This window comes from Lepus europaeus, chromosome 6 (genome assembly GCF_033115175.1).
Source record: "Lepus europaeus isolate LE1 chromosome 6, mLepTim1.pri, whole genome shotgun sequence".
Lineage (NCBI taxonomy): Eukaryota > Metazoa > Chordata > Mammalia > Lagomorpha > Leporidae > Lepus > Lepus europaeus.
This window is the reverse complement of record NC_084832.1, coordinates 37,137,360-37,162,089: the sequence shown is the minus strand read 5'-3', so window position 1 is coordinate 37,162,089 and position 24,730 is coordinate 37,137,360. Positions and strand designations below refer to the sequence as shown.

The 24,730-nt window shown below is 44.9% G+C and overlaps 1 protein-coding gene across 4 annotated transcripts in view; it reads left to right on the top strand.

Moving 5' to 3' along the window:
* The first annotated feature begins 2,296 nt into the window (after positions 1–2,296).
* The window catches only part of LMO7 (LIM domain 7), a 220,212-nt gene continuing 197,778 nt past the window's right edge, over positions 2,297–24,730 (top strand). For 2 of the 4 annotated variants that reach the window (XM_062194076.1, XM_062194074.1), the window contains exon 1: positions 2,304–2,478. In XM_062194076.1, the coding sequence (XP_062050060.1) occupies positions 2,410–2,478 (69 nt within the window). In that variant the 5' untranslated portion in view covers positions 2,304–2,409. Of the gene's footprint in view, positions 2,479–24,730 lie in introns of all 4 variants that reach the window. The other 2 variants (XM_062194078.1, XM_062194077.1) reach the window with 2 other exon arrangements.

Here is a 24,730-nt window from a genome sequence, read left to right as displayed (position 1 = left end):
ACTTGAACCATCACTTGCTGCCACCCAGGGCACACACTATCAGGAAGACGGAATCAGGATCTGAGGAGCATCAGCTCCAACAAGGCACTACAGCAAGAAATAAGGCTGGCCATAGCAGTGTCTTAGCCAATGCATTGAATGCCTGCCCACGAGAGAATAGTCCTTGAATAACCACAGTGACATAGCTTCCCAGTATCTTTCATCATTCCATCCTCTTTTTCAGGTTTGGCCTGATCAGGGTGTCACCGACAGGCAAATGGTTCAGTTAATGATCCCCCACTTCAGCAATGATTGTCAGTTCTTCTAAACAGACCCACTGTTATTACAAGTACCAGTAAAAAACAAAAAAGGTTGTATTGAATGAAAATAAGCCTAAGAAATAAACAAAAACCCATCATCCCTATCTGGAGTAATGTGGGTGGTGAAGCCTGCATCTAGAAGGGTTCTAATCCAGCCTCTACATCTAACTTCGAGGGAACCGGAAGTGCACAAACACATTCACCGAAGACCCCCCGGCAAAGAAGCCCTAAGCAAACCCAGAGGCAGATTTAGCTTCTCCAACAAGATAATGTCAATCAAAAATGGGGGAGGAGAGAAGGAGGACACCGTTCCAGGTTAAGAAGTTGTAATCAATTGCAGTGTGTGGTCATTGATTGGATCCTGGTCTCAGTAAGTCAGCTGTGAAAGACATTTTGGGGTCAGTTAGGGAAATCGGAGTTCGGATCGGATATGAATTGTAATTGCCGTTAGCTTTAACTAGGTGTGAAAATGATATGGCAAAGCAATGTCCTTTCTAAATGAAATGCATGTTGTTTAACATTTAGGGTTGAAAAGTTGTACTCGACTTCAAAACTCTCCAGCAGAGAAGTGAAGAAGTAAATAAGGGAAAATGTTAACAATCGTTAAATACAGAGTCTGCAGCAGTCTCCCTGATCTTTTTCAGTAGAAAAGGTAAATAATCAACTAGAAAAAAAATAAAAAGAGGTTACTTCCTTTTCAGGAGAGAGAGAGAGAGACCCATCTTTATCTTCCCAAGGTGAAGCCACCAGGGAGCCCAGCCAGATGAGCAGTTAAATCCACTTTAAATAAAAATATTTATTTATCTATTTATTTAGAAACGCAGAGTGACTGGGAAACTGAATGAATCTTCCATCTGCTGGCTTACTCCACAGAGGTCGGCAACCAGCTGAAGCCAGGAGCCAGAACTCCATCCTGGTCTTCTTCGTGGGTGGCAGGGGCCAAGTGCCTGGACCACCCTCTGCTGCCTTGCCAGACGGGTTAGCAGGAAGCTGGCCCCGAAGCAGAGCAGCCAGGACTCCCCCGCCGGCGCTCTGAGATGGGACCTGATTTGGCTTCCAGTGAGAGAAGGTCTCCCGTAAGCCAAGCCTCTGGCCTTGCGCACCTACCCAGGGCCACTGCGGATATCAAATAACGGACCGCGCTGCTGCCCGTCTGGGTGTGCCCCAAACAGGAAAGGCTTTGGACTGCCAGTGCGAGGGCGGTCAGACGGTCTGAACTGGGCTGCCCGGCGGCAGGCGGGGGCCTCGCAAGAGTCCCTTCGCTCGCTCGTACCCTCTGCGGCGGGCGGGCGCTGCATGGCAGGTCCCTTCCTACACACTCACCTGGAAGAGCGGCTCAGCTAGGCCGGTCTCCGCTGGGCGAGACCCGCTGCAGGTGCCCAGAGCACGACTCTCACCTTCCGCCAGCTGGGCCGCACCGGCCGCAGGGGGCGGGGACGCGGCGCTCGGGTCCGGCCGCAGGTGAGGGCGATGGGCTAGCCGCGCGCCCCCGCGGGGTGGGGGAACGCAGCTTGGCCCCGAAAGGTGCAATTGTGCACAGCTATTCCTGGTACTGCAGGCCCGCTCGGCGGCCGCGAGCCGAGAGAACGCCCCTTCCAGGAGCCCCGGGAGAGAGAGAGAGAGGCGGCCAGGCGGGCGCGGGGGTGCATCCCCTGGGGCGGGGCTGCGGTCCCAGGGCGGGCGGTGGCCTCTCCCCGCCCAGACGGTGCGACCGCAGAGCCGGCCGCTCCGGGAGCCCGGGGGTAGCAGCTCTGGGGGCGGACGGAAGCGGAGACTCGGCGGGCGGAGGCGGGGCCGGGCGGGGCCACGCGGCGACGTCCGAAGCCCACGGCGCGCTCGGGGCTGGTGCCGCGCGCTGCCTGCCGTCGCCGCCCGCTCGCCCGGCGCCCCGTCGGGAGTTGTGGAGACAGCAGCAACGCCTCCAAGTTCTCGTAGGCTTGCGAAGTTTAGTCGCGGAGCGCAACAAAGGGGAAGCGCGCCCGGCCGGAGCGCAGGCCGGCACGGCGGCAGCGCGCGTGTCCTCGCAGCCCGCCGGGCCGAGCCGCGTGCGGACCCCGACCCCAGTGTGCCCGCTCAGTCTCTCCCTCTGTCTCCCTTTCTTGCTGCAGTCATGGAAGGGGTGGAGGAGGCGGAGGCCGACTGCTCCGTGGCGTTCGCCGAGGCTCGGAGATGGGTGGAGGTGAGTGTCTTTGCGCGAGTCTGCGGTCTCGGGACGCCCGCCCGTCGCGAGGTGGCCGCTGCCCTGGCCTCCTCCGGGCGCTGGAACTTTCGCCGTTGACCCAGCCGGTGCCGTGCAGTTTGGGGACCTTGGCACGGTTTGGCTTTCCTGCCTCTTCCTGCCCAGCTTCGTGTGGGCGCTGCTCTTCCCCGACGGTCGGGTCGGCGTCCTCAGCGCTCGCTGCCCTGTTCTGGGACCTTGCATCCGGAGGGACCACCAGCCCAGGGGCGTCCCCAGGTCGGCTCCGGCCTGCCGGACGTGGTGTCCCTGCCGAGAGCCCGCTGCACGGAGCTGAGCTGCCTTGGGTGCATTTCTCCGGGGTGGCTACGAGTGGGGATGCCCGACGCCCACCTGAGCAGGTCGTGCGTTCAGCGAGTGGGGCGCACGCGAGGGCAGGTGGAGAGGACCCTCGCGGCGCGCCTGCCAAGCTGCCGGCTGTGCTGCAGCCTCGGAGCTCGGGACGTGGGCGTCGGGGAAGCATCTTCTTCACTTTCTGCGTGGAGGGGACCCGCGTATCTGCGGGTCCCTCACGGGAGGGTCGTTCCTGACCCAGCTGGGCCTCACACAGAGCCTCCTCGGTTCCCTTCTCTCCCCCTAAAATGCAGACAGCGTCTCCTCGGGCTTGGGGCGCCCTTTTTCTGTAGAAGCTTAACATCACGATAGCCAGCCTTTCAAGCGATTTTTGTAAAGGAGCAAAAAAAAAAAAAAAAAAAAAAAAAAAAAAGAAGTCTTAGAAGCTTGTTAGAAAGCTGTGGCCTGCTCCACTTTTGCAGTCATTTAGGCGTTATTGATGCCACGTGCTGGTGTGTTCAATGCATTAGGTTTAAAGATTCTTCCACAGGAACAAAAAACATATTCGGAATTCCAAAGCAAACAGTATTTTAAAGTGACTTTTTTTTCTTGAAAGAAAGACATGTTTGCATGTGGAAAAAATAAAGAAACCAACTTCGAATGTTTCATTTCTGACACTAAATAAAAGGAATGCGAAATGTGAATTGTATTAACCAGTAGGAAGTTGGGAGGTCTGAAGACTTAGCTTTAGGTGTCTTTTTGGGCTGAGACCTTGAGGTCATATGAAAGTGACTTAGGAAGGTGTGGAGGGAGGGCATGTTTAAATGGGAGAAGCGTGAACACTGTATTTCGAATTGAAATGAGAACGGAAAAATTCCAGCAATGTAGTTAAGAGAAATAACTTAACCTTATTTATAAACTTTGAAAAGACCAGGCTTCCCACTGTAATTTTCCATCAGCCCGGTTTCTTCTGCATAATTTTAGAAAACACTCACCATTTTGTGTTGGCGGCTTGGGGAGGGAGGGAGGGGGCAGGGAAGAAGTATGGGGGCATTTCTTGGTGCTGCCTGGCTCCTGTGGGGAGTTTGTATCCGCAGGCTTTGTAATTGCCAGAGGAAATCTGTGAATATGGATGACTTCGCACCCTTCTCTCTCTGAGTGTGCAGATTTTGGCAAACTGAAGATTCCTTGTTTGCCCTAGCTTGTTCCTAATTGTGTAGAGTTTTGTAAGAAGTTTGTGTGTAATGAATAGAGAGAAGTGTGTTGTGATAAAGGATGTTGTGCTAAAAGATAATGCAGGCTGCTGCACTGTCTTCTCACTCCCATCCCTCTCTATTGTAAAGGTGTTCATCAGTGATCATTTTAAAAAGGCAGACACACACCCCCACATCGGCGATCTTCTGTCTACTGGTTCACTCCCCAAATACCTCCAACGACTGGTGCTGGGCCAGGCCAAAAGCCAGGAGCTGAAAACTCAGTCGGGGTCTCCCACTCAGGTTGCAGGGCCTCACCCGTGGAACCATCATCTGGTACCTCCTAGGGTGTGCATTAGCAGGAAGCCAGAATCTCGAGTGGACCTAGGACTCCAACCCAGGTGTTCCAGGATAGCATGTGGGTGTCTTAAGCAGCGTAACTGCTGTGCCAAACACCTGCCCCCGTCAGCAGTGATGAGATGACTGAATAAAGGGTTTGGCTTCCCATTAGCAGAAACTCGAATCTTTCCAAAGATAGTATCATATCCTTTTAATGTAGTTAGTGACATAGATTTTTTCCCCTTATGCCACTCATTGTATCTTCAGTGAATTACCTATTCACACATGCTTTTGGAATGCTCTGGCCATTTGAAGTGACAGTGGTGGGGTCTTCCTTTCACTAGTTTGGGTCCGCATAGATCTCTCTTGCTAGCTTTGCTTTTACAACTACAGCACATATTTAAAATGTTCTTGCCAAAGGAAGCAGAATGAATGGTTCTCTCATTGCCACGATGTCTTCATTTTAAGAACCCCTCTATTTGAAGATGAATGTTGATTCCAAAGTGTATTTTATATTTTGGAAAGTGAAGATTATAATTTGAATATTTGTTCTGCTTGCTGATATTTTTGCTCCACTTTTCCCTATCACATTTTTCTGGTATGATGAAGCATTAGTGGGTCCTTCCTGTGGGTGTGTAAGTTCATGTAAATGCATATGTCTTTTGTGTAATAGTGTACATTATTTTAAATTTGTACTCTGCTGCCTCTATTCTTAGCCTCAGCTTTGATTATCTCAGGGCTGAGGAACTGCACTGACCTTGTGAAATTTTGAGTGATGCCTGGACTCTATGTCAGTTGTATCCTTGGGATTTTCATTGTCTGTCTGTGATTTTAAATAGATGATGTGTTGTTATTATACCCAGAATCAGAAGTTTTTTGAATTCACTTTTTTGGGGGGTCAGGGGAGAGTGAGGTGAGGGCTAGTGATTGTTATTCTATCACTTATTTTTTGACTTATTTTTATTAATTTCAAATTGTACTTAGAAATATATATGTGGATATATATGCATGACACCCTGAGGGCTCATTTTGCAATCAAAACACATGTTGAAATGCTGCCCTTTAAGATAACTCAGCATCATCATGCCGGATTTTCATCTGGTTGGAAGTGCTGTTTGGAATATTAACAATGTAGCAGGGCTAGTTTATGATTAAACATTGGTTTTAAAGCCAAGCAGCATAATGGTTTGAAGGCAAAGGCAGAGGGGAAACTTGATTGTACCAAGGTCATGGCGAGGGTGGGTGACAAAGTGTTTGAAAATACAGCCTGGACTCTCTAATTTGAGTCCTCTTGTGCAACCCCTTTCAATTTTCTATACCTAATGGTTGCCTCTGTGTCTCTCGACATTGAAAAGCCTGTGGTAAACAAATACCGGTGTGATTAAAAACCGGATGTGTCACTCTTTGCATTGGTTAGTCATCAGTTTCCAGTCTTGAGTTGATGTTGCTTTCTATGTTGAGGTTTCACAATAGTAATTTATATGACTGGAGCAGAATAGGCCTTTTCTTTTAAAATGACTTTATTTATTTACTTAAGAGGTAGAGTTACAGACAGTGAGAGGGAGAGAGAGAGACAGAGGTCTTCCACCTGCTGGTTCACTCCCCAAATGGCTGCAATGGCCGGAGCTGAGCTGATCAGGAGTTGCTTCTTCTAGGTCTCCCACGAGGGTGCAGGGGCCCTTGTGCTTGAGCCATCTTCCACTGCTTTCTGACTCCACAGCAGAGAGCTGGATAGGAAGAAGAGCAGCCGGAACTAGAACCAGCACCCATATGGGATGCCGGTGCTGCAGGTGGAGGATTAACCTACTGTGCCACAGCGCTGGCCCCAGAACGGGCTAACTTAATTCACTACCTTCTTGCTCACCTGTCCTTCCTGTTATCTCTGAGCTTACTTCTAGTATCACTGTCATCTTGTAAAAGGACCAGGGGATGCGAACTTGAGAGTTCACTGCCAAGTCTGGCACAAGAATATGAGTCCTTCATCATTGACTTTGAATTGGTCTGTTTCTTCATTTGCCCAGTTTGTATCTTTCAAAGATGTGCTGGTTCAACACCTTCTGACTTCCTCTGTTTACCTTGGCTGCTAAAGAATTTAAGGAATTTAAAGCATCTTTTGGTTTTAAAGAATTAGGCTCTGTGGGTACCCCACTGATATTAGCAAAATCCTTCTGAATGGTTTCTCTCTTTCTCCCTACACCACATCCTTTCTACTGTGGTTACCAGCCTGTGGTCTGGTCTGAGAGTTTGCTGAGGGTACACAAGTCCTCAGTGTTTATCTGTGTTGTCCATAGACTAAATAGAGGTCTTTGGAATTGAACTACTGCTTTCCAAGTCTATCTGGAGTGATAAAGGCATTCCCTTGAACATTACCAAATTCATAGACTCAGTTTTGGTAATTATGTATGATTTCAGCTATATTGAATTACTGACCCACAGCTAACTGTACGTGTTTTAAATTTGGCCTGAAGGCTTCTTTGTACGTAGTGTGGAATAAGCATCTGAGTCTCATCCAATCACAAGTGACTGAACAGTCAGACCATGTTTAAATATGGCACACTGGAGTTGTAACCAGTGGGCTTGTCTCTGTATTTCAATTCCTGCTGTCTGTACATCACTGCCTTTTCTGTGGCAGTGAATAGACCCTGCCCACGTGGTGGGATGGAGAGTTCTGAACCATTTTTGGTCCAGACTTGCCTGTTTCTAGAATTGCAAATAAAACCAAATAAGATGAGCAAAACTTAGGTTTGTTTTTGTGAACCTTAAAATATAATAAACAGGGCCAGTGCCGTGGCTCAATAGGCTAATCCTCCGCCTAGCGGCGCTGGCACACTGGGTTCTAGTCCCGGTCGGGGCACCGGATTCTGTCCCAGTTGCCCCTCTTCCAGGCCAGCTCTCTGCTATGGCCCGGGAGTGCAGTGGAGGATGGCCCAAGTGCTTGGGCCCTGCACCCCATGGGAGACCAGGAGAAGCACCTGGCTCCTGGCTTCGGATCAGCGTGTTGCGCTGGCCACAGCGGCCATTGGAGGGTGAACCAACCGCAAAGGAAGACCTTTCTCTTTGTCTCTCTCTCTCACTGTCCACTCTGTCTATCAAAAAAAAAATTAAAATAAAAAAATAATAAACAGATATTAAGCTTGAAAATACTATGATGGTAAAAATTTGTTAAAGAATTTTGATTACAAAAAGTAATTCTTAGGCTAGCTGTTTTAGCCAAAATCATTTTTTTTTTCAAAAGATAAGTATAATTATGTTAATTCCTTGTTTTCTGGGGAGTTAGGAAAATTATTTTAAAGTCTATGATCCTTAGTGTGGTGTTCATGGCTCGTTTTCATTCTAATCCTATCAGCCTATATAGCTGTCTTTATTTTTGGACGTTTTCTCCATAACTAATCACGTAGTTGCTGGATAGTGTAGAGATTGTGACTACAATCTAGTTTTAAAACCATCTTATGAGGCCTGGCTTTGCTCTTTAAATCCTGCAGTCCTCAGCTTTCTCCTTGTCACCTCTGCTACAGTTTTAAAGGAGGAAACATTAACTGAAAGCAGTTAGTGCCCCCTTTATTGTTGCCTGTGTTTCTTGCTCGCACAGAATACGGTTTTCTCACTCCCATGTTGTTTTGCCTGTAATATTTGTTATCCTTTGTTTTTGAGTGAACTCCTCTTCATTCTTCCATACTTGGAGTAAAATCAACCTTTATGGGAAGGCTTTCTGAACTGCCAAACCTCCACCTGTGTCCATTCCTTTGTCTTCTGTATGGCTCATGTAGATCCCTCTGTGTGCTCTATGGTGTAGTTCCATCTGGTTTGCCAAATGAGACTATATAATAGGTACCTTGTGTATGGTGCCTGATAAATGCTTATTGAGTGAAAGGACAATTTTAAGGTTTTATGGATTCCTAGTGGAAACTTCTGTCTAGAGGTGAGTGTGTGCAGCTCTTGTTGGTTGGGATGTGGCTTCATTTAGGGCCTGTGTGCACTTGGATATTGATTCAGAGTTTCCTTTTTTCTCCCATCCCTGGTCCTGAGATAGTTACTGTACTGCTGCCTTATACTTGATCGTTTCCTTCATGGGCACTTGCATTTAGTTGTTGAAAAGGTACCTGTTTTGTGCACTGTCTGGGAGGTACCTCTTGGTTTATTGATTGAGTCACCAAATTATTGGCCTTTGACTTGGACTTTTTGAGAGAAGTGTACCCTGGGGAACATTCTTTCAAACAAAGCCACCATGACTGTCTGTAATTGCTGTAATGGAAGTTTACACCATGTATAGTGATGGCTTCGAGGAGACTGCCCAAGTGTGCCTGCAGATGAGAGAGGACAGCATTTTCCCAGGGTGCAAGTGGGGCTAACACATTGGCTGCTGTACTGGAGCCTTGTGTTACAGAGAGAGGTAGAGACACACACAGAGAGAGAGAGAGGTCTTCTGTTTGCTGGTTCACTCCCCAAATGGCTGCAACAAGCCAGAAGCCAGGAGCTTCTTGCAGGCTTCCCACATAGGTGTAGAGGCCAGGGACTTGGGCCATTTTCTTCTGCTTTCCCAGGCACATGAACAGGGAGCTGGATCAGAATGGGAGCAGCTGGAACTCAAAATGGCACCCACGTGGGATGCCAGTGCTGTAGGCCTGGCCTTTAACCTGCTGTGCCATGGTGGAGGCCCTGCCCTTGTGTCTTTTCACCTTGTGAGAACTTAAAGTTGTGTGCAGCATAGTTCCAGGGGCTGCTTAGAGTAGTTTACTCTTTGTGAGGTCGTGTTTGCATGCAGTGAATTGCCAAGATTTTAAGTGAACACTTGTAGGAGTTTTGTCAGTTGTATACACCTGTGCCACTACCACATCAATCAAGATAAAGGATGTGTTTCTCATCTACAAAAGTTCCCTTCCAGAAGAGTACATCACTCCCCACCCCTTCTGTAAGCAACCACCCTTCTGATTGCTAGAATCGTAGATTTCTCAGGGTGGGTTTTGAACAGCCAAGAAATGTCTAAATGCCTGATTGTACCTTTTATTCTTCAACATTTTCCTTATGCAGTGCCTTGCTATTTCTTGAACACAACATCTTTATTGACAAACAAGAAAGGAATATAGGAAAGAGGGAGGGGTGGCAAGAGATGAGGGAGTTCATAAAAAAAGCTCTTAGAGGGGGCTGAATGCCACAAATAGGAACCAGGACAGCCATGTGGGTGAGCAGCCTGGCTCCAGCAAGTGTAAACAGATGTGTCAGGGTATTTCCTGAGGAGCTGGGAGGGCTCCACCAACTGCCTGGATCTTATGGTGTGCCGATGCGCTGAGAGCTGGAAATGGAATGTTTCCAAAAGTGAGAAGGCATGCAGAGAACGCATGCCTTCACTAAATTAGCATGTACTGGAACCAGTTCGAGAGGTGGACCCAGCTGGCCGAGGGAAATGGGTGATTTTATGGTTCTTAGTACACATCACCAAGTTGCCCTGCAATAGCTTTGTGCCAGTTTGCAACCAGGAATGGGAGTTAAGCTTTTCCATATTCTGGCCAGAGTTGGAAGTGGTCATTTGCATTTTTCGTCTAAGTTAGTGGATGAAAGATGGCGTGTTTTACTTGTTCACAGACTCAGTGGGCTTCTCGGAAGGAGTAGGGTGAAGTTGGGACGAGGAGGGGCTCTCCCCTCTCACTGGAGTCACAGAAGGCAGAGCAGAGTCCCAGCTGACCGTTGTGATGAAGCAGAGCACCTTGCTGTTTCTTCAGCCATTAGTGAGGCACTGAAGTCCTTAAAGCATCTCCTAGTCTGAGATGGGAACATGCTGACTTACTCAGTCCTAGCTGCTGGTCCTTCCGTGCAGTGTGCCAGCTCTCTCTTTCTCTAGATGCTATCTAGGGGACTGCTGTGTAGACTCACTGGCTCTTTTTTCATCTTCGCCTTTCCTTTTAAAATCACTTCTTGGAGCAGGAGGTTATCCTAGTGGTTAAGACCCCCACCTCTCAGGGCCTGCACTGTGGCGTAGCAGGTAAAGCTGCTGCCTCTGGTGCCGGCATCCCATGTGGGTGCTCTGCTTCTGATGCAGCTCCTTGCTAATGTGCCTGGGAAAGCAGTGGAGGATGGCGCAAGTACTTAGGCCTATGAACCCACGTGGGAGAATTGAAGAAGCTCCTACCTCCTGGCTTCAGATGGGTCCAGCTCTGGCTGTTGTGACTGTTTGGGGAATGAACCAGCAGATGGAAGATCTCTCTCTCTCTCTTTCCCTCTGTAACTCTGCCTTTCAAGTAAATAAATAAGTAAGTCTTAAAAATTACAACAAAAAAGAAGACACTTGTATCTCACCCTGGAGTGCCTGAGTTTGCTTCCTAACTCTGGCTCCTGACTCCAGTTTCCGCCAATGTGACCTCAGGCCATTGGGATTCTTCCTAACTGGGAGAGTTGGGTTGAGTTCCCAGGTCCAGGCACCCACCCACCCCAGGCCTGGCAGTGGGGGACTTGGAAATTTGGGCATTTGGTGATTGAATCAGTGTTTGTGAACTCTATCTCTGTCTGCCTCAGGACAGACATAACAGCATTTGAGTTAGAAAAAAAGCCTTGTTATACTCCTTAAGAAAAACAAAGCAAAATCAAAAATTCACCCTACTTCTTCAGTTTAAAGAAAATAGATTTTGTAGGTCAGCTATTTATTGTAGTTACCATCTGCAACTGAGTTGTTGATGTTGTTTTTGTGTTCTACCATTCCTGAGAGAACGTTCTTAAATGCTTGTTGAATGAATGCAGGTTTTGTGTGCAATCAAAATGTTGGCTTATTTAATTGATGCTTGCAGATCTCCTTAAGCCTGTTAACTATGAAGAGTGCTTTGAGCCTGAGGAAATGATAAATTATGCATACTTGTGCTTACTTTTTAGTTTCCAAAGGTAATTATTGGGTGTGCTTCTTTAAAAACGTGTTTGATGTATTCAAAGCTCTTAATAAGGATAATAGCTGTCGTACATGCTCAGCTTTGAAAAGCTGAGGTGGAACACAATCTACTGCTTTGCTCTGAAGATATGGGCATTAGAAAGTCCCTCAGATGAATCACAGCACAGCCCAGTGAACAGCCTCTCCAGAGAATATCAGTGTCTCCAGCAGCATGCTCAAAGACTGGTTCTGATTTCTGAGTCCAGGACCCTTCGGTTGCTTAAGTACATTTGGGTGTCAGTATATGTCTCTCTCTAGACATATGTCCACCTGCAAGCAGTGAGGATTTCCATATAGGAGAGAAGTCAGAGAAACTTGCAGGGTTCAGGGACAGAATTGTCCATAAGTGATTTGTCACCAAGACTTTTGAATCAGTGTTTTGCACATCCTTTTATAAATAAAAAACTGTCCTGTCCTACCCCAGAATGAGATGACTTCAACAGTGAGTGGCACATTAGTGAAGGTTTTATAAGTGAAGGTCTTTAAAAAAAAATTTATTTCATTATTTGAAAGAGTTACACAGAGAAGGAGAGGCAGAGAGAGACAAAGAGAGGTCTTCCATCCGCTGGTTCACTCCCCAATTGGCTGCAATGGCCAGGGCTGTGCCGATCTGAAGCCAGGAGCCAGGAGCTTCCTCCAGGTCTCCCCATGTGGCAGGGGCCCAAGGACTTGGGTCCTCTTCCACTGCTTTCTCAGGCCATAGCAGAGAGCTGGGTCAGAAGTGGAACTGCTGGGTCTCGAACTGGTGGCCGTGTGGGATGCCGGCCCTGCTTTGCCACAGCGTCAGCCCCAGAGTAAATAACTAACAGTTGAAACAACTAGTATTTTTGAGTTGCTACCATGTGTAAGACATGTGGCAGATGCCTTATACTCACACACCGTTTACTGAAGTACTGTTACTACCTGAGAGTGTTTTTCTGAGATGAGGATAAAGTAAAGTGAGAGGTAAAATAATTTGCTCTAGGAAACATTAGTACTTTGAAGTAGTGTTTGGGATACAGAGCCAGTTTACCCTTTTAATCACCATACTCCACTGCCCAAGAGTGATACTGGCTCATTAAGTGTAAAGGATTTTATAATCTGGAAGAGAATGGGCTTTCAGTGTTCGTTCTGTCCAGAGCTCGAACTTGAGCTATTATTTTTTTCTTTTGCATATGACAAGTCCTGTTCACCATCACAGGTTCCATCTTGTGGTAATAGTGTCTTGATAATACACGGTGATCAGATATTACATAAGTTACAGAATGGCTAGTGGACATTTTTGGGCAATAGCTGCGACTTTGGATTTGCATGTTCAGATATATCTAAGTGAATTGATTTATGCTCAGTAAGCCCTTTAAGGTATTAAGAGAAACATTTTTATGTTAGGGCATCGAGTTATACTTCAGCAAGAGTAGGAAATAGAGTATATCTAGTTTCTTGGACAATTTGTAAAAGTATCAGTTTCTCCCCTTATGTAACCTACATTTCAGTCATTTCATGCATACTAAAATTATACAGACTGTTATTCAGGACTTTTTAATATATGTCGTGTTTTCAATGAGAATACTTTCTAGTTTGTATTTTGTACTTAGGTGAGATCATGAGCAAAGATTTTTATCTTCCTGATTAGACTGAAATTTGATATAGATCTTTGAACTGGGAAAGAAATACCTGAATTAATTTATTATACTATTGTTTCAGTATTCCAAAGGAAGGAGGTCCTTGTTAACCTTGTTATAAAATTTGATTCTGGATTTTTTTTTTTTGTCTGATGAGAATTCAAAGTTTTTTATTCTGTCCAAAGAAGGGGAAAATAAGCTAACATGTTTGAATTTACTTCTTGAGTATTGTTTAATCAATCCTATTTGAAGAAAATGCTATCAGTCTATCAACAGCATCAGATATAGTTGGTCATAACTTCTCTCATTTCCTTTGGGGCTGGCACTGTGGCAGGCTGCCACCTGCAACGTTGGCATCCCATGTGAATGCAGGTTTGAGTCTTAGATGCTCTGCTTCTGATCCAGCTCCCTGCTAATGCATCAGGAAAGTAGTGGAAGATGACCCAAATACTTGAGAGTCCCTGCCACCCACATGGGAGATTGGATTGAGTTCCAGGCTCCTGGCTTTGGCCAGGATCAGCCCTGGCCATGTGGCCATTTGGTGAGTGAACTACGATAGGTAGGTAGGTAGGTAGATAGATCTATCGATCTCTCTCTCCCTCTCCTTTCTCCCTACCTCCTCTCTCTCCCTCACCTTTCTCTCTAACTTCTTTTCAAATAAATCTTTTTTAAAAATCCCCTTTAGTTGCCTTCTGGGTTTTTTTTTTTTTTCTTTTTCCTATTTCACTGGCTGTTTCTAGTTTTCCTTTGTGGAGTCCTAGTTATTGTCATCAGTGAATATTAGTGCTCAAAGGCTCGTCCTCTCTGTATCTGTCCCTTGCGGATGTTGTAAAGAACAGAGCTTTACCTACCTTTTCTGTGCTGATGCCTTCCCTATGTACACTCAGGCCCCGACTTGTCCCTCAACTCCAGACCTATATGTGTAGTTACATACACAGGATTTCCCACTGTGGGTCTGAGAAGCACAACACAACCACTGTGTGCAAAGCAAGACTCTGAGTTCCCCCTCCTATTTACCGTCTCCTGTTTATCTCACCACGGTTTCTGGTCTTAGCAAATGGCACCACCGTTTACCCTGTTGCTCAGGCCCCTACATTTGAAGTCATTGTAAACTTCTTGCTCTTTTTTTTTAAAAAAATCATACCTTGCATCCAGTCTCTGAAGAAATTCACTTGGTTGTATCTTCAAATATATCCAGAATTTGACTACTTGTTGCCACACCCACATCACCTCTTATTAAGGATTTTGCAGTGGTCTCAGCATCCTGATTCCAAGAGAGCAGCCAATGCCTCCTTTGAAAATGTAAGCCAGAAATTATAAAATCCAACCTATCCTTCCCCCCTACCCCGACTATGGTGTTCCATTACATTGATAAGATAACCTGAATTTTCAAGCCTCAGTCTGTAGGGCCCCAAATGATCTGTTCCCTCTTGCCTGTCTCATCTCTGTTTCTCTTGCCTTGCTGCACCACACTGGTGCTCCTCTCCCAACCTAGGAAGAAGGTTTCTCTTTTAGGGTATTTGTGTTGCTGTTCCTTGTGCATGAAAACACTCCCTCATTGACTTAGGTCTCGTCTGGAATGATGCCCCTTCATGCCAGCTCCTCCCCATCCTCTAAATAACCTCTCTGTCCCTCTACACTCTTAGATTCACTTATCATCACTTGTCTTTGCATGGTTTGTTTTTTGTTTGGCAGTGACTCCCACTAGAATGTAGTAGCCTTATGTGCAAGGACTTATTTTATTTTCAGGCCTCTACCAGTACCATGTATTTCATAGGCACTCAGTAAATATTCACTGGATAAATGGATGGATGAACAAATAACTTTGCGTTCTTTATACTTGAAATATTTTCAACCCTATGATAGACTGACTTCCTGGCTATATTTCATCTAACGTGAGAGGATGAGTCTGCTGTATTAGGTTTTTTTTCCTTTTATCTTCAAGTTCAATTCTAGATTAAGCAATTTCCAAGTGTATTTTCGTAAAAACAGCAACACCACCAACAAAACCCCTTCAAGTTTAAACCATGAGAAGTGGACTTTATTCAGTCAATTCTAAAGGTTCCTGAAGGCAAGTGTCTTAAGATAAACATTCAAGATTATTTAAAGATGAACTTTCATAGCTGAAAATCCCGTGCTGAGAACCGTGCATTGTCATGAAACTTTGGAGTATTATTCATGAAAGACCCCATGACTCAAGGGTTGAGTTATGTCCTACAGTTGCAGCACGGTCTGTAACTAGTACTAACTGGAGACAGAGAAGTAGAAAATATCTTTACCCTGTCTAGAAATAATCGAATCATCAAGAAGAGGAATGTTTTCCCCTTCTTCCTCAAACCATACATTAAAGATCCATCTCATGCTTTCAAACCAGTTTTTCCAGGACTCATTCCACAAGAAAAAAGTGAGGGAGGAGACTTGCAGAAGACCTTGGTTGAGAAATGAGTGAACATGAGAGGCTAGCCTTCCTGGACTGTTTTGATACAAGCTGACTTTCTCTTAACTTACATTATTTTTCCTAGCTGTCATATGAAGCACGTGATATTCTTTTTTATGATTACAACTTTTTAGCAGATGATAAAATCGAGATTCAGAAAAGTTAAGTTTCTTCCCCTACCCCGCCACCTACCTGATAGTATTCTAACTAGAATTTGAATTTAGGTTTATCTGGTAGAAAAACTCAAGTTCTCCACTACTTTGTTTTTCCCTGTTTCTCTTCTCTTGTGTAACTCTGGTGTATACATGCCCTGTTATACTGTGGACTGCTGCTTGTATCTGTCCCTGTTGTGTTTATTTCCTTATTTCACAATAGGAGCTAAATTACAAAGCATAGGAAAGCGCTTAGACTTAAGACAGAATGTGTTATAAATTCACACCAAAGTGTAATTAGATACTGTTAAATAATTTGGTACTGGGATGAGGCACACGCTTTTGGAAACCATGTGTGTGTGGTGAGGAAGGAAATGGTGAAGGTTCTTGCTATTGTGGTTATTTCTGAGACTCATCCTGACAGGAGATAGTCACAGGGCAGCAGAGCTGCAGGGTATTTGAGAATGGGAAAGTATTTTTTTTTAAACTTTTATTTAATGAATATAAATTTCCAATGTACAGCCCATGGACTACAGTGGCTTCCCCCTCCCACAACTTCCCTCCCACCCGCAACCCTCCCCTTTCCCGCTCCCTCTCCCCTTCCATTCACATCAAGATTCATTTTCAATTCTCTTTATATATAGAAGATCAATTTAGTATAAAGATTTCAACAGTTTGCACCCACACAGAAACACAAAGTGAAACATACTGTTTGAGTACTAGTTATAGCATTAAATCAAAATGTATAGCACATTAAGGACAGAGATCCCACATGAGGAGCAAGTGCACAGTGACTCCTGTTGTTGACCCAACAAATTGACACTCTAGTTTATGGTGCCAGTAACCACCCCAGGCTGTCGTCATGAGTTGCCAAGGCTTATGGAAGCCTTCCAGGTTTGCCAACTCTGATCATATTTAGACAAGATCATAAAAGACAGAGTGAGGATAGTAACCAGTGATCCTAAGAGTGGCATTAACCAGGTCTGAACAATTATACAGCATTAAGTGGGGAAGAGGACCATCAGTACACACAGGTTGGGAGTAGAGCCATTGGTGGTAGAGTAGAGGTTATGATTACGAAGGAATGAGGCCCAAGTGCGCTAGACAGGGTCTAGAACAAAGGACAGAGTCATTATTAGAGGAGCTAAGAAGGGTGCTGTCTAAGCTACAATTAAGTTTTCTGATTGAGAGGCAAATAGAACCTGATAGAAGGGGCTTAATAATAATCTGGTGGGCTTTAGGCCTTGTAAGTTCAGAGGCCCAGACCTATCTATCTCTTCCCATGGGGTATATCCTAAGGGAGGTGTGAATCTCCTAGGGGAAGGCACTCTGTTGACTTTTCATTACTTGGCTGGCCTGGGAGGAGAGCTGGCTAGGTAAAGGCAGGGGGCATCTCTAACAAGAAATTTACAGTTCTGCCTGCAATGTTGCTGACCCTACTTGGCCATCCCCTCAGCTGCAGTGGTCACTTTGGAAGTTGGGCTGAGTGAAGGGCTTTTCAGCTTAGAGCCAATAAGATCTGTGGCTCTGACCTGGGTATCCTTCGACTCCAGGGCAGGTCCATTTCCAGGGATCCAACTCTTGGCAGAGCTGCCAGGGCTCTTCACAAGCTGACTTCTGCTGAAGCCCAGGCTTACCACATTGAAAGCCACTGCAGTGGACTGGCCTGTTGGATCTCCTTGAGGGCAGATCACTGTACAGATCAGCCATTAATAGGCCTGCCACCCATTGCTTCTGATGCCTAGCTTTCTTTTCCTCCTGATTTTTGTTAAAGCAGACCAGAGGATGCAAGTCAAGGAAGTGCCCAAAAAAGTATTTGGAAGCTTCTAGAAAAGGCCCTTTTGGACCTGAAGTAGGAAGTTAGGGGTGGTCCTAGCATGAGCGAGGGGCCATTGGGTTGACCTGTTGGCAGGACAGTGAAGCTGTAGCTGGAGTTGTAGTGTGGAAGGTGCGGATTTGAAGGTGGTGAGAATTATAAGACCAAATTTTGGATAAAGATTGTGACTTAAAAAATATTGTTATCAGGTGAAGTTGGAACCTGTGGGACAGAATGGGTCAGTGGAGGGTAGAGGCCGTATCTCATAAAAGATCAAGGACTTCACCTTGGTTAACATCTCTGTTAGGAGGATGGGAAAGGGAAAGGGAGGTGGTGATCACGAAGTCAGGTGGGGACCAGGAATGTGTCCGAAAGCCAAAGGGAAGCGCTGCTTTCATGAAAAATACGGAGGAAGAAGATTCTCAACAGTGTTCAGTACTAGAAATGATCAAGGGAGAAGAAAATGGGAACAGGACCATTGAATTTGGAGGAGAGTCATCTCTTGTTGAAAGTATAGTTTGGAAGTGCTGCTGTGGTAACCAGATGAAACTTCAGAAAACCCATTGGAAAGTCTTAGAGAGAAACGGTAGGAAGAGCTAGCCAAGTCTCAAACAAGCTGTTATTTGTGCTAACAAAATTGTTCCCTGTCCTCAGCCTACCTTATTGGATGTATTAGAGGTGCTGGATCTTAATATTTAAAGGAACTACCCTCTAAGACAACAGACCTGAAAGAATCGTTGCAGTGTATTCCATCAAATACTAAAGTTGAAGCACATTGCTCTATTTTAGAAAACTGTGACACTGTGACACAGAAGACCAGCTGGATGTCACTTGAATCTTCTTCTGACTTCATTTTTCTTTTTCTAAATAGGGAAACCTTATCTCTTCTTGCTTAGGGATTTTGTTTTTAAAATTTAGAGTAACTCAATTCTAAAATGACAAAAGGAACAATGGCCGTGTCGGAAAGGGCTGTGGCTACATACCACTTATTAGCTGCATAGACTGTGTTCATGAGTGCCCAAGGACAAGGCATGAAGTGATTCATCACTGAGGGCAGGCACTGGGCTCAGTAGTTCAGATGCTTGGGACCCTCACATCCCATATCAGAGTGCCTGAGTTCGAGTCCCTGCTCCACTGTGATCCCAGCTTTCCACCAATGCACACCATAGGAAGTAGCAGGGGATGGCTCAAGTCTTCGGGTCCTTGCCAGCCATGTGGGAGACGTACCTTGAGTTCTAGGCCCCTGGCTTTGCCCAAGCCATTGGGGTTACTTAGGGAGTGTTCCAGGAGATGAGAAGTCTGTCTCTCTGCCTTTCAAATATAAATAAGTAGATACAAATTTGCAAATTAAAAAAAAGTTCATCATTGGAAGCACAGTAGAGGCTACAGCTGTCGGAGACATTTCCAAAGCTAGTCTCTTGGACACCTCTGTGCTTCCCAAGCTGTATGTGAAGCCACTTCATTTTGTACATTGTGCTATTGCACAGCAGAGTAGGCGAGAGTCAATGTCGTGAAGCTGGGAAGGATGGAACGCCCTCATCCCAGTCCAGTTGTGTTGGTGCTGCCCCAAGCCTCACCAAAGCTGACTCCTAAAGGACTGAAGAAGACTATCCTCTGGAAGAATAAAATGGCACTTGTACCTTTAAAAATTAAAATGGGACCTAACACAATGTCAAAAAAAAAAAAAAAAGGATAAAATGGAGTGGCCATTGTGGCACAGTGGGTTAAGCCACTGCTTGGGATGCCCTCGTCCCATAACATAGTGCCTTGGATCAAGCCAGGCCTCCCCCTCTGCTTTCAGTTCACTTCCCTGACAATGTGCCTGGGAAACACTGGATCAAGTGCTTGAGCTCTGCTGCCCATACAGGAGATCTGTGTGGAGTTTCTGTTTTGGCCCAGTCCCACTGTTGGGGGCATTCAGGGAGTGAACCAGGAAATAGATCTCTCCATCTCTCTCTTTCTCGTTGCTCTGCCCTTCCAGTAAATAAATCATTTAAAAAAGACTCAAAGAGGTGTTTACAAAAAAGTTAAATATATGTGAATAGGTTTGCTTTAATGATTCCAAGAAACCTAAAGTCATGTTAATCAGATGCAATAAGAAAGAAAATCAAACTTGTAATGTTCCTAAATTTAAATTCCCACAACTGTAATAGAAAGACTACACGATATTGATAAGGCTTAGGGAAAAAAAGAGTGTGAAACATTTGTAGTACTCAGAAAATGGTAGGTGCCCATGTTGTTATCATTATTATACTTGAATCTGTATATAATCAGAAAATGGATTATTAAATGACCTTTTCTAGAATAGCTCATTTTCAAGGCTATGTATGTTTTTCTGACTATGAATTTAGATAACTTGCTGTTTGTTCTGACTTTTGATTTGTGAATCCAGATTTTCATTAATCACCGTCTCTATATTGGTTTGAAGTTGTGATTAAAATCTTTTTATCTGTGAGAACTCAAGGTTGGAATGAACAAATACTTTAAGAGTAGTGAGTTTTGTTTCTTTTGTTGTCTTCCTCTCTCCAGGGATCCTTGTGTGTTTATTTTAGCATTTCTTTGCTATTGATCTTTTCCTTTCAGTGGATTTATAGTAGCAAGCAAAGGCTAGTTGGGAGACTTTTCACTGAAAAGTCTCCACAGTGCTCTTAGTGCACTGTTGAACACTCTGTCTTCTGTTCTTGTATTCATTCTCCTTTCCTTTTTATACTGTTTGGCGTTTGATATTAGAGGGTTGAGTATAGAGAGAGGCTGTATAAAGGTGTTTTTTTTTTTTTTTTTTACAAATAAATTGGTTTTTTAAGTCAACATTACAGCATAAAAACATTTATACGTCTTTAAGCTATCCTTTGTTCTTTTTGTATTCTCATTTGTATTTTAAATTGTTTTTTATGTTTTTCATGTGTGTCTTTGTGTCATCTTATTAATTTAGCTCTTTTGCTGTATTCACCTTGGGTGAGGCAATTGTAAGATCTTCCCAGGAAGGACATTTTAACATTTAACCTAATGAGCTATTTTAGAAAAGACAAGTGTTTATAGTTTCCATGAGGAAAGAAAATGCACTTTTTTTTTTTTTTTTTAGAAAATGCACTTTTAGATGTTTTATTCGAAGGATAAAGTTTATACAGCTGCTGGTCTTTAAGCCAATTTGCAAACATTTTTAGACTTGGAAAATATTTGTAACTCCTGATAGGTATAACTTGCCAAATAGCTGATACTTTTGAAATTTGGACTAAGTTCTGGTAAAAGAATGTGGTTGACAGCCACATTACAATTTACAGTAATCCTTTTTGTGTAAGGAAATGAATCTACTTGACTTAATAAATTCCAGATGTGTTTCTGGCTCCTTCATTAGTGCCAGGTCATTTAAAATTCAGGTTTCACTGTCTAATTTGGTTGTGGCAGCCCTCTTTTCTATGATGACCAGTATGATATTAAAGTACTTTGTAAAACTGAAACATTGTAGGGGGAAATTTGAATGTTGTGTGGGTAATTTGGGAGCACATGCCTTTGGGGCCACTGCCTCAGCCTAGAGCTTAGAGGGCTAAAAAGTTTCTGGCACCCTGCACTTAAGACCAGGAGATCAATCAAGTTGAAGACCTGTAAGGAAGTACCATAAAGAACTTTCTTAGAAGCCCACCTATGGCCGGCGCCGCGGCTCACTAGGCTAATCCTCTGCCTTGTGGCGTTGGCACACCGGGTTCTACTCCCGGTCAGGGCACCGATCCTGTCCCGGTTGCCCCTCTTCCAGGCCAGCTCTCTGCTGTGGCCAGGGAGTGCAGTGGAGGATGGCCCAAGTTCTTGGGCCCTGCACCCGCATGGGAGACCAGGAGAAGCACCTGGCTCCTGCCATCAGATCAGCGCGGTGCGCCGGCCGCAGCGCGCCTACCGTGGTGGCCATTGGAGGGTGAACCAACGGCAAAAGGAAGACCTTTCTCTCTGTCTCTCTCTCTCTCACTGTCCACTCTGCCTGTCAAAAAAAAAAAAAAAAAAGCCCACCTAAATAAATATGTCTCCTTACTTCTCATTGGTAGCCCTTGTCTTTAGGGAGTTTGGGAAAGGTTTTGAGCTGAGTATGTCTCTGCTTCCAGCAGCAGGGTCTTCTGTTACTCAGGAAGAGCGGATGGACAGTTTAGGTCTCCGCCGTGCTGGGTGTCTGAATGTTACTTTTCCATAGCATTTTACTTTTTTACGACTACAGTCTTAGCTCTCTGATGATACTACAATATAGGGTTTTTTCCCCTTTATATTATCTGTTGTCTCTGTTTCATCCAAGTCCTTTTTTTTCCCCCCTTTTGACATCAGCCTATCTTAAGCTGGAAGCTTCTTTTATACCTATAATCTCCCTGTCCAGCTGCCTTCTGGGTTCTGTGCAAGTCTGTGCAGCCAGCCCTGTCAATCACTACCCCTTGCCTGTTGTTTCCAGGCCCCGAGTCCTTTCTGGAAGAATGTGCTTGCTTTGCTTGTGCAGTGTGTCTTTGCAGATTCTCAGGTTTAAACTTCTCCTGTTCTGCTCTGTGAGGTACTGCCCCCTGTCTGTTCTGTGTCTTCCCAGAGTTTCATCAGTGTTTTCTGTTTTTCGAGTCTTTTTGTCCTTATGGGATAATATCATATATTTTTATGCTGTCATTTTGGTGAGGTTTTAAAAGACACTGGAAGTCAGTAGTGTGTGTGTGTATGTATGTGTGAAATGTAGCTCATAGAATAGAGGGTATAAAAACATGAATAGAGGGAGCTTTGCAATGGTGAGGTATTCTTTCTTTCTTTTTTTTTTAGATTTGATTTATTTCTTTGAGAGGCAGATTTACAGGCAGAGAGAGGGAGAGACACAGAGAGAGGTTCTCCATCTGCTGGTTCACTCAACAAATGGCTGCAATGGCCAGAGCTGAGCCATTCTGAAGCCAGGAGCTTCTCATGGGTCACCCACACGAGGGCAGGGGCCCAAGCACTTGGGCCATCTTCCACTGCTTTCCCAGCCCACAGCAAAGAGCTGGATTGGAAGAGGAGCAGCCAGGACTTGAGCCAGTGCCCACATGGGATGCCAGTGCTGCAGGTGGAGGATTAACCTACTGCCCCATAGTACCAGCCCTAAAGTATCATTTCACACAAGTAAAATATATGCCATCTTATTAAAAAATTTTAAAATGTTTCCTATTGTAAAGCAAGTTAAGAGGGCTTATCTAAATGTTCAGTCCATGCAGTGCAGTGAGGAAAAAGTTAAACTGCGAATACAGATAGTGAATACAAGCAAGCAGAACAACAAAGGCAATAATGAACTGAAGCTGTAGCTGAGTTGGCATTTTTGCCACGTGCTCCATTCTCTGTCCTAATACTGAATCATGAACTTAATCCTTGTGGCAGTAAATTCAGAGACAGTAGCGTGTCCCTTTCCATCCTTTTCACATCTGAGCTTTTACCTATACTTTGATTCACCTGGAGGGCAGGTAATAGAAGGAAACAATGAATATTGTTGAGCATGGAGTAGATACTGAATAAATGAGATTTTTTTTTCTTTCTTTAAACCTTATTCTACCATAAGAAAACTAAGGATCAAATGGCCTAAGGAACCTGCTTGTGTCAATCAGTCAGCTTTTTCACTGATGTAAAGCAATACCTGAGATAAGCTACTTATGAAGTAATGAAGTTCATGGTTTTGAAAGTTCAAAATTCAGACAGTGCAGTGCAAGCTCTAACTCTGGCGAAGGGACCAATGTGGATGGTGGAAGGCAGATAGCAGATGCTAGAGTATAAGCCAAACAAGGATTGCAGGGCAAGCCAGGAAGTGGGAGGAGAGAGAGAGGGAGAGTGAAAGAGAGGAGAGAGAGGGGGGTGGGTAAGGAGGAAAGGTGGCGAGAGAGAGAGAGAGAGAGAGAGAGAGAGAGAGAGAGAGAGAGAGAGATAGGGAGAGGGAGGAGGTGGAGAGGGGGAGGGAGGAGGGAGCAGGGGGAGGGAGAGGGAGAGGGAGGGAGGAGGAGGAGAGGGGGAGGGAGAGGGAGAGGGAGGGAGGAGGGGGAGGGGGAGAGGGAGAGAGGGAGAGAGGGAGAGAGGGAGAGAGGGAGAAATGGGAGGAATGGTGGGCCCAAACTCAGGTTTTTATAACAACCCTCTTGGTACAACTACCTTCTGAGGGCACACCCTCAGTGACTCCCTGTTGTGTCACCATGGGGACCAGGATCTTTGAGGGACTCCTAAACTAATATTCAAACCACAGCACTGTCGGGGGAAGAGAAAACCTTAAACCCAAATCCTGAGTTCCGTCCTGGTGTGCTTTGTGCCACATCACCATTATTTCCAACGGTGTGCATTGTGGGGATGTTTCCCTAAGAGAATTCACTCCTGTGGCACTTAACTTGTTATAATTAGTTGCCTTTGCTGCAAAGGAGGTGCCTGACCATTCAGCACCAAGAACAGTGCTCAGTAGAAATTTCTAAAAGGAGGAGAAGTTCAGTGAGTTCAAGCTTTGTCTATAAATGCTGGTATTGTAAATCCTTATTAACTGTGATCTGAGACTTCGGCAGTGATTTTTGTGTGTAATTTCTGGAGGGAGGAAGTGCTAAATAAGACCAGCAAGGCTATCAGGACAACTGGAAGTGTTCTGTAATGGCTCTATTGTTCTGTAGTTAAAGGAAATATACTCCAGGTCTGTGATGACAGAATCCAACAAATAGTTTTCTGTTATTCTAGTGAATTTAGACTTGTAGTTTTGACACCATAATTCTTCAGAATTTATTAGAAAATGCCTTTATGAAAATCTATTCATGGATTTCAAACTACTTTTGGGCCAAAATAAACTTCTTCCAAGTTTTTATTTATTTGAAAGGCACAGAGAGAGTGAGAGAGAGTGGTGCACTTCCATCCACTGGTTCACTGCCCCTGCACAGACAGTTATGGGATAGGCTGAGACCGGGAGCTCAGAACTCAGTCCACTTGGATGGCAGGAAGCCAGGTACCTGGGCCCTCACCTGTTGCCTCCAAGGGTGCACATTCTAGGGGACTGGAATTGGAGGCAAAATAGCTGGGACTCAAACCCAGACACTGGGATGCAGGCTTCCCACGCGGCTTGAGTCAGATGCCTACCCCAATAAACGTATTCCTAAATTCCATTTACTTGTCAAGATATCCATGTATTACTGTGTAAAACTGTACTAATCAGTTACTGAATAATTATTTTTACATTAGCTAGTAATTAAATTTTATGTGTAGTTTCCTCTTTGCAACTGTAGTGGATCTCTTTATGAAGAATGCAATTAAATAAAAAAGGCAACAGTAAGTCTAATTTTTTAAAAAATATATAAATTTAAACCTTTCTCACTCTCACCATCACTATAGTAACCTCTTCCCTTCCCCCAGATAAGAAATTTGAAATGTTAATCAGGATTCTAGCAGGAAGAAGGTCACAACAGATCATAGAGACCTTAAAGTCAGGGCATGCTGAGAAATGTGCGGGCACAGGTGAGGGAGCCCACAGGGATTC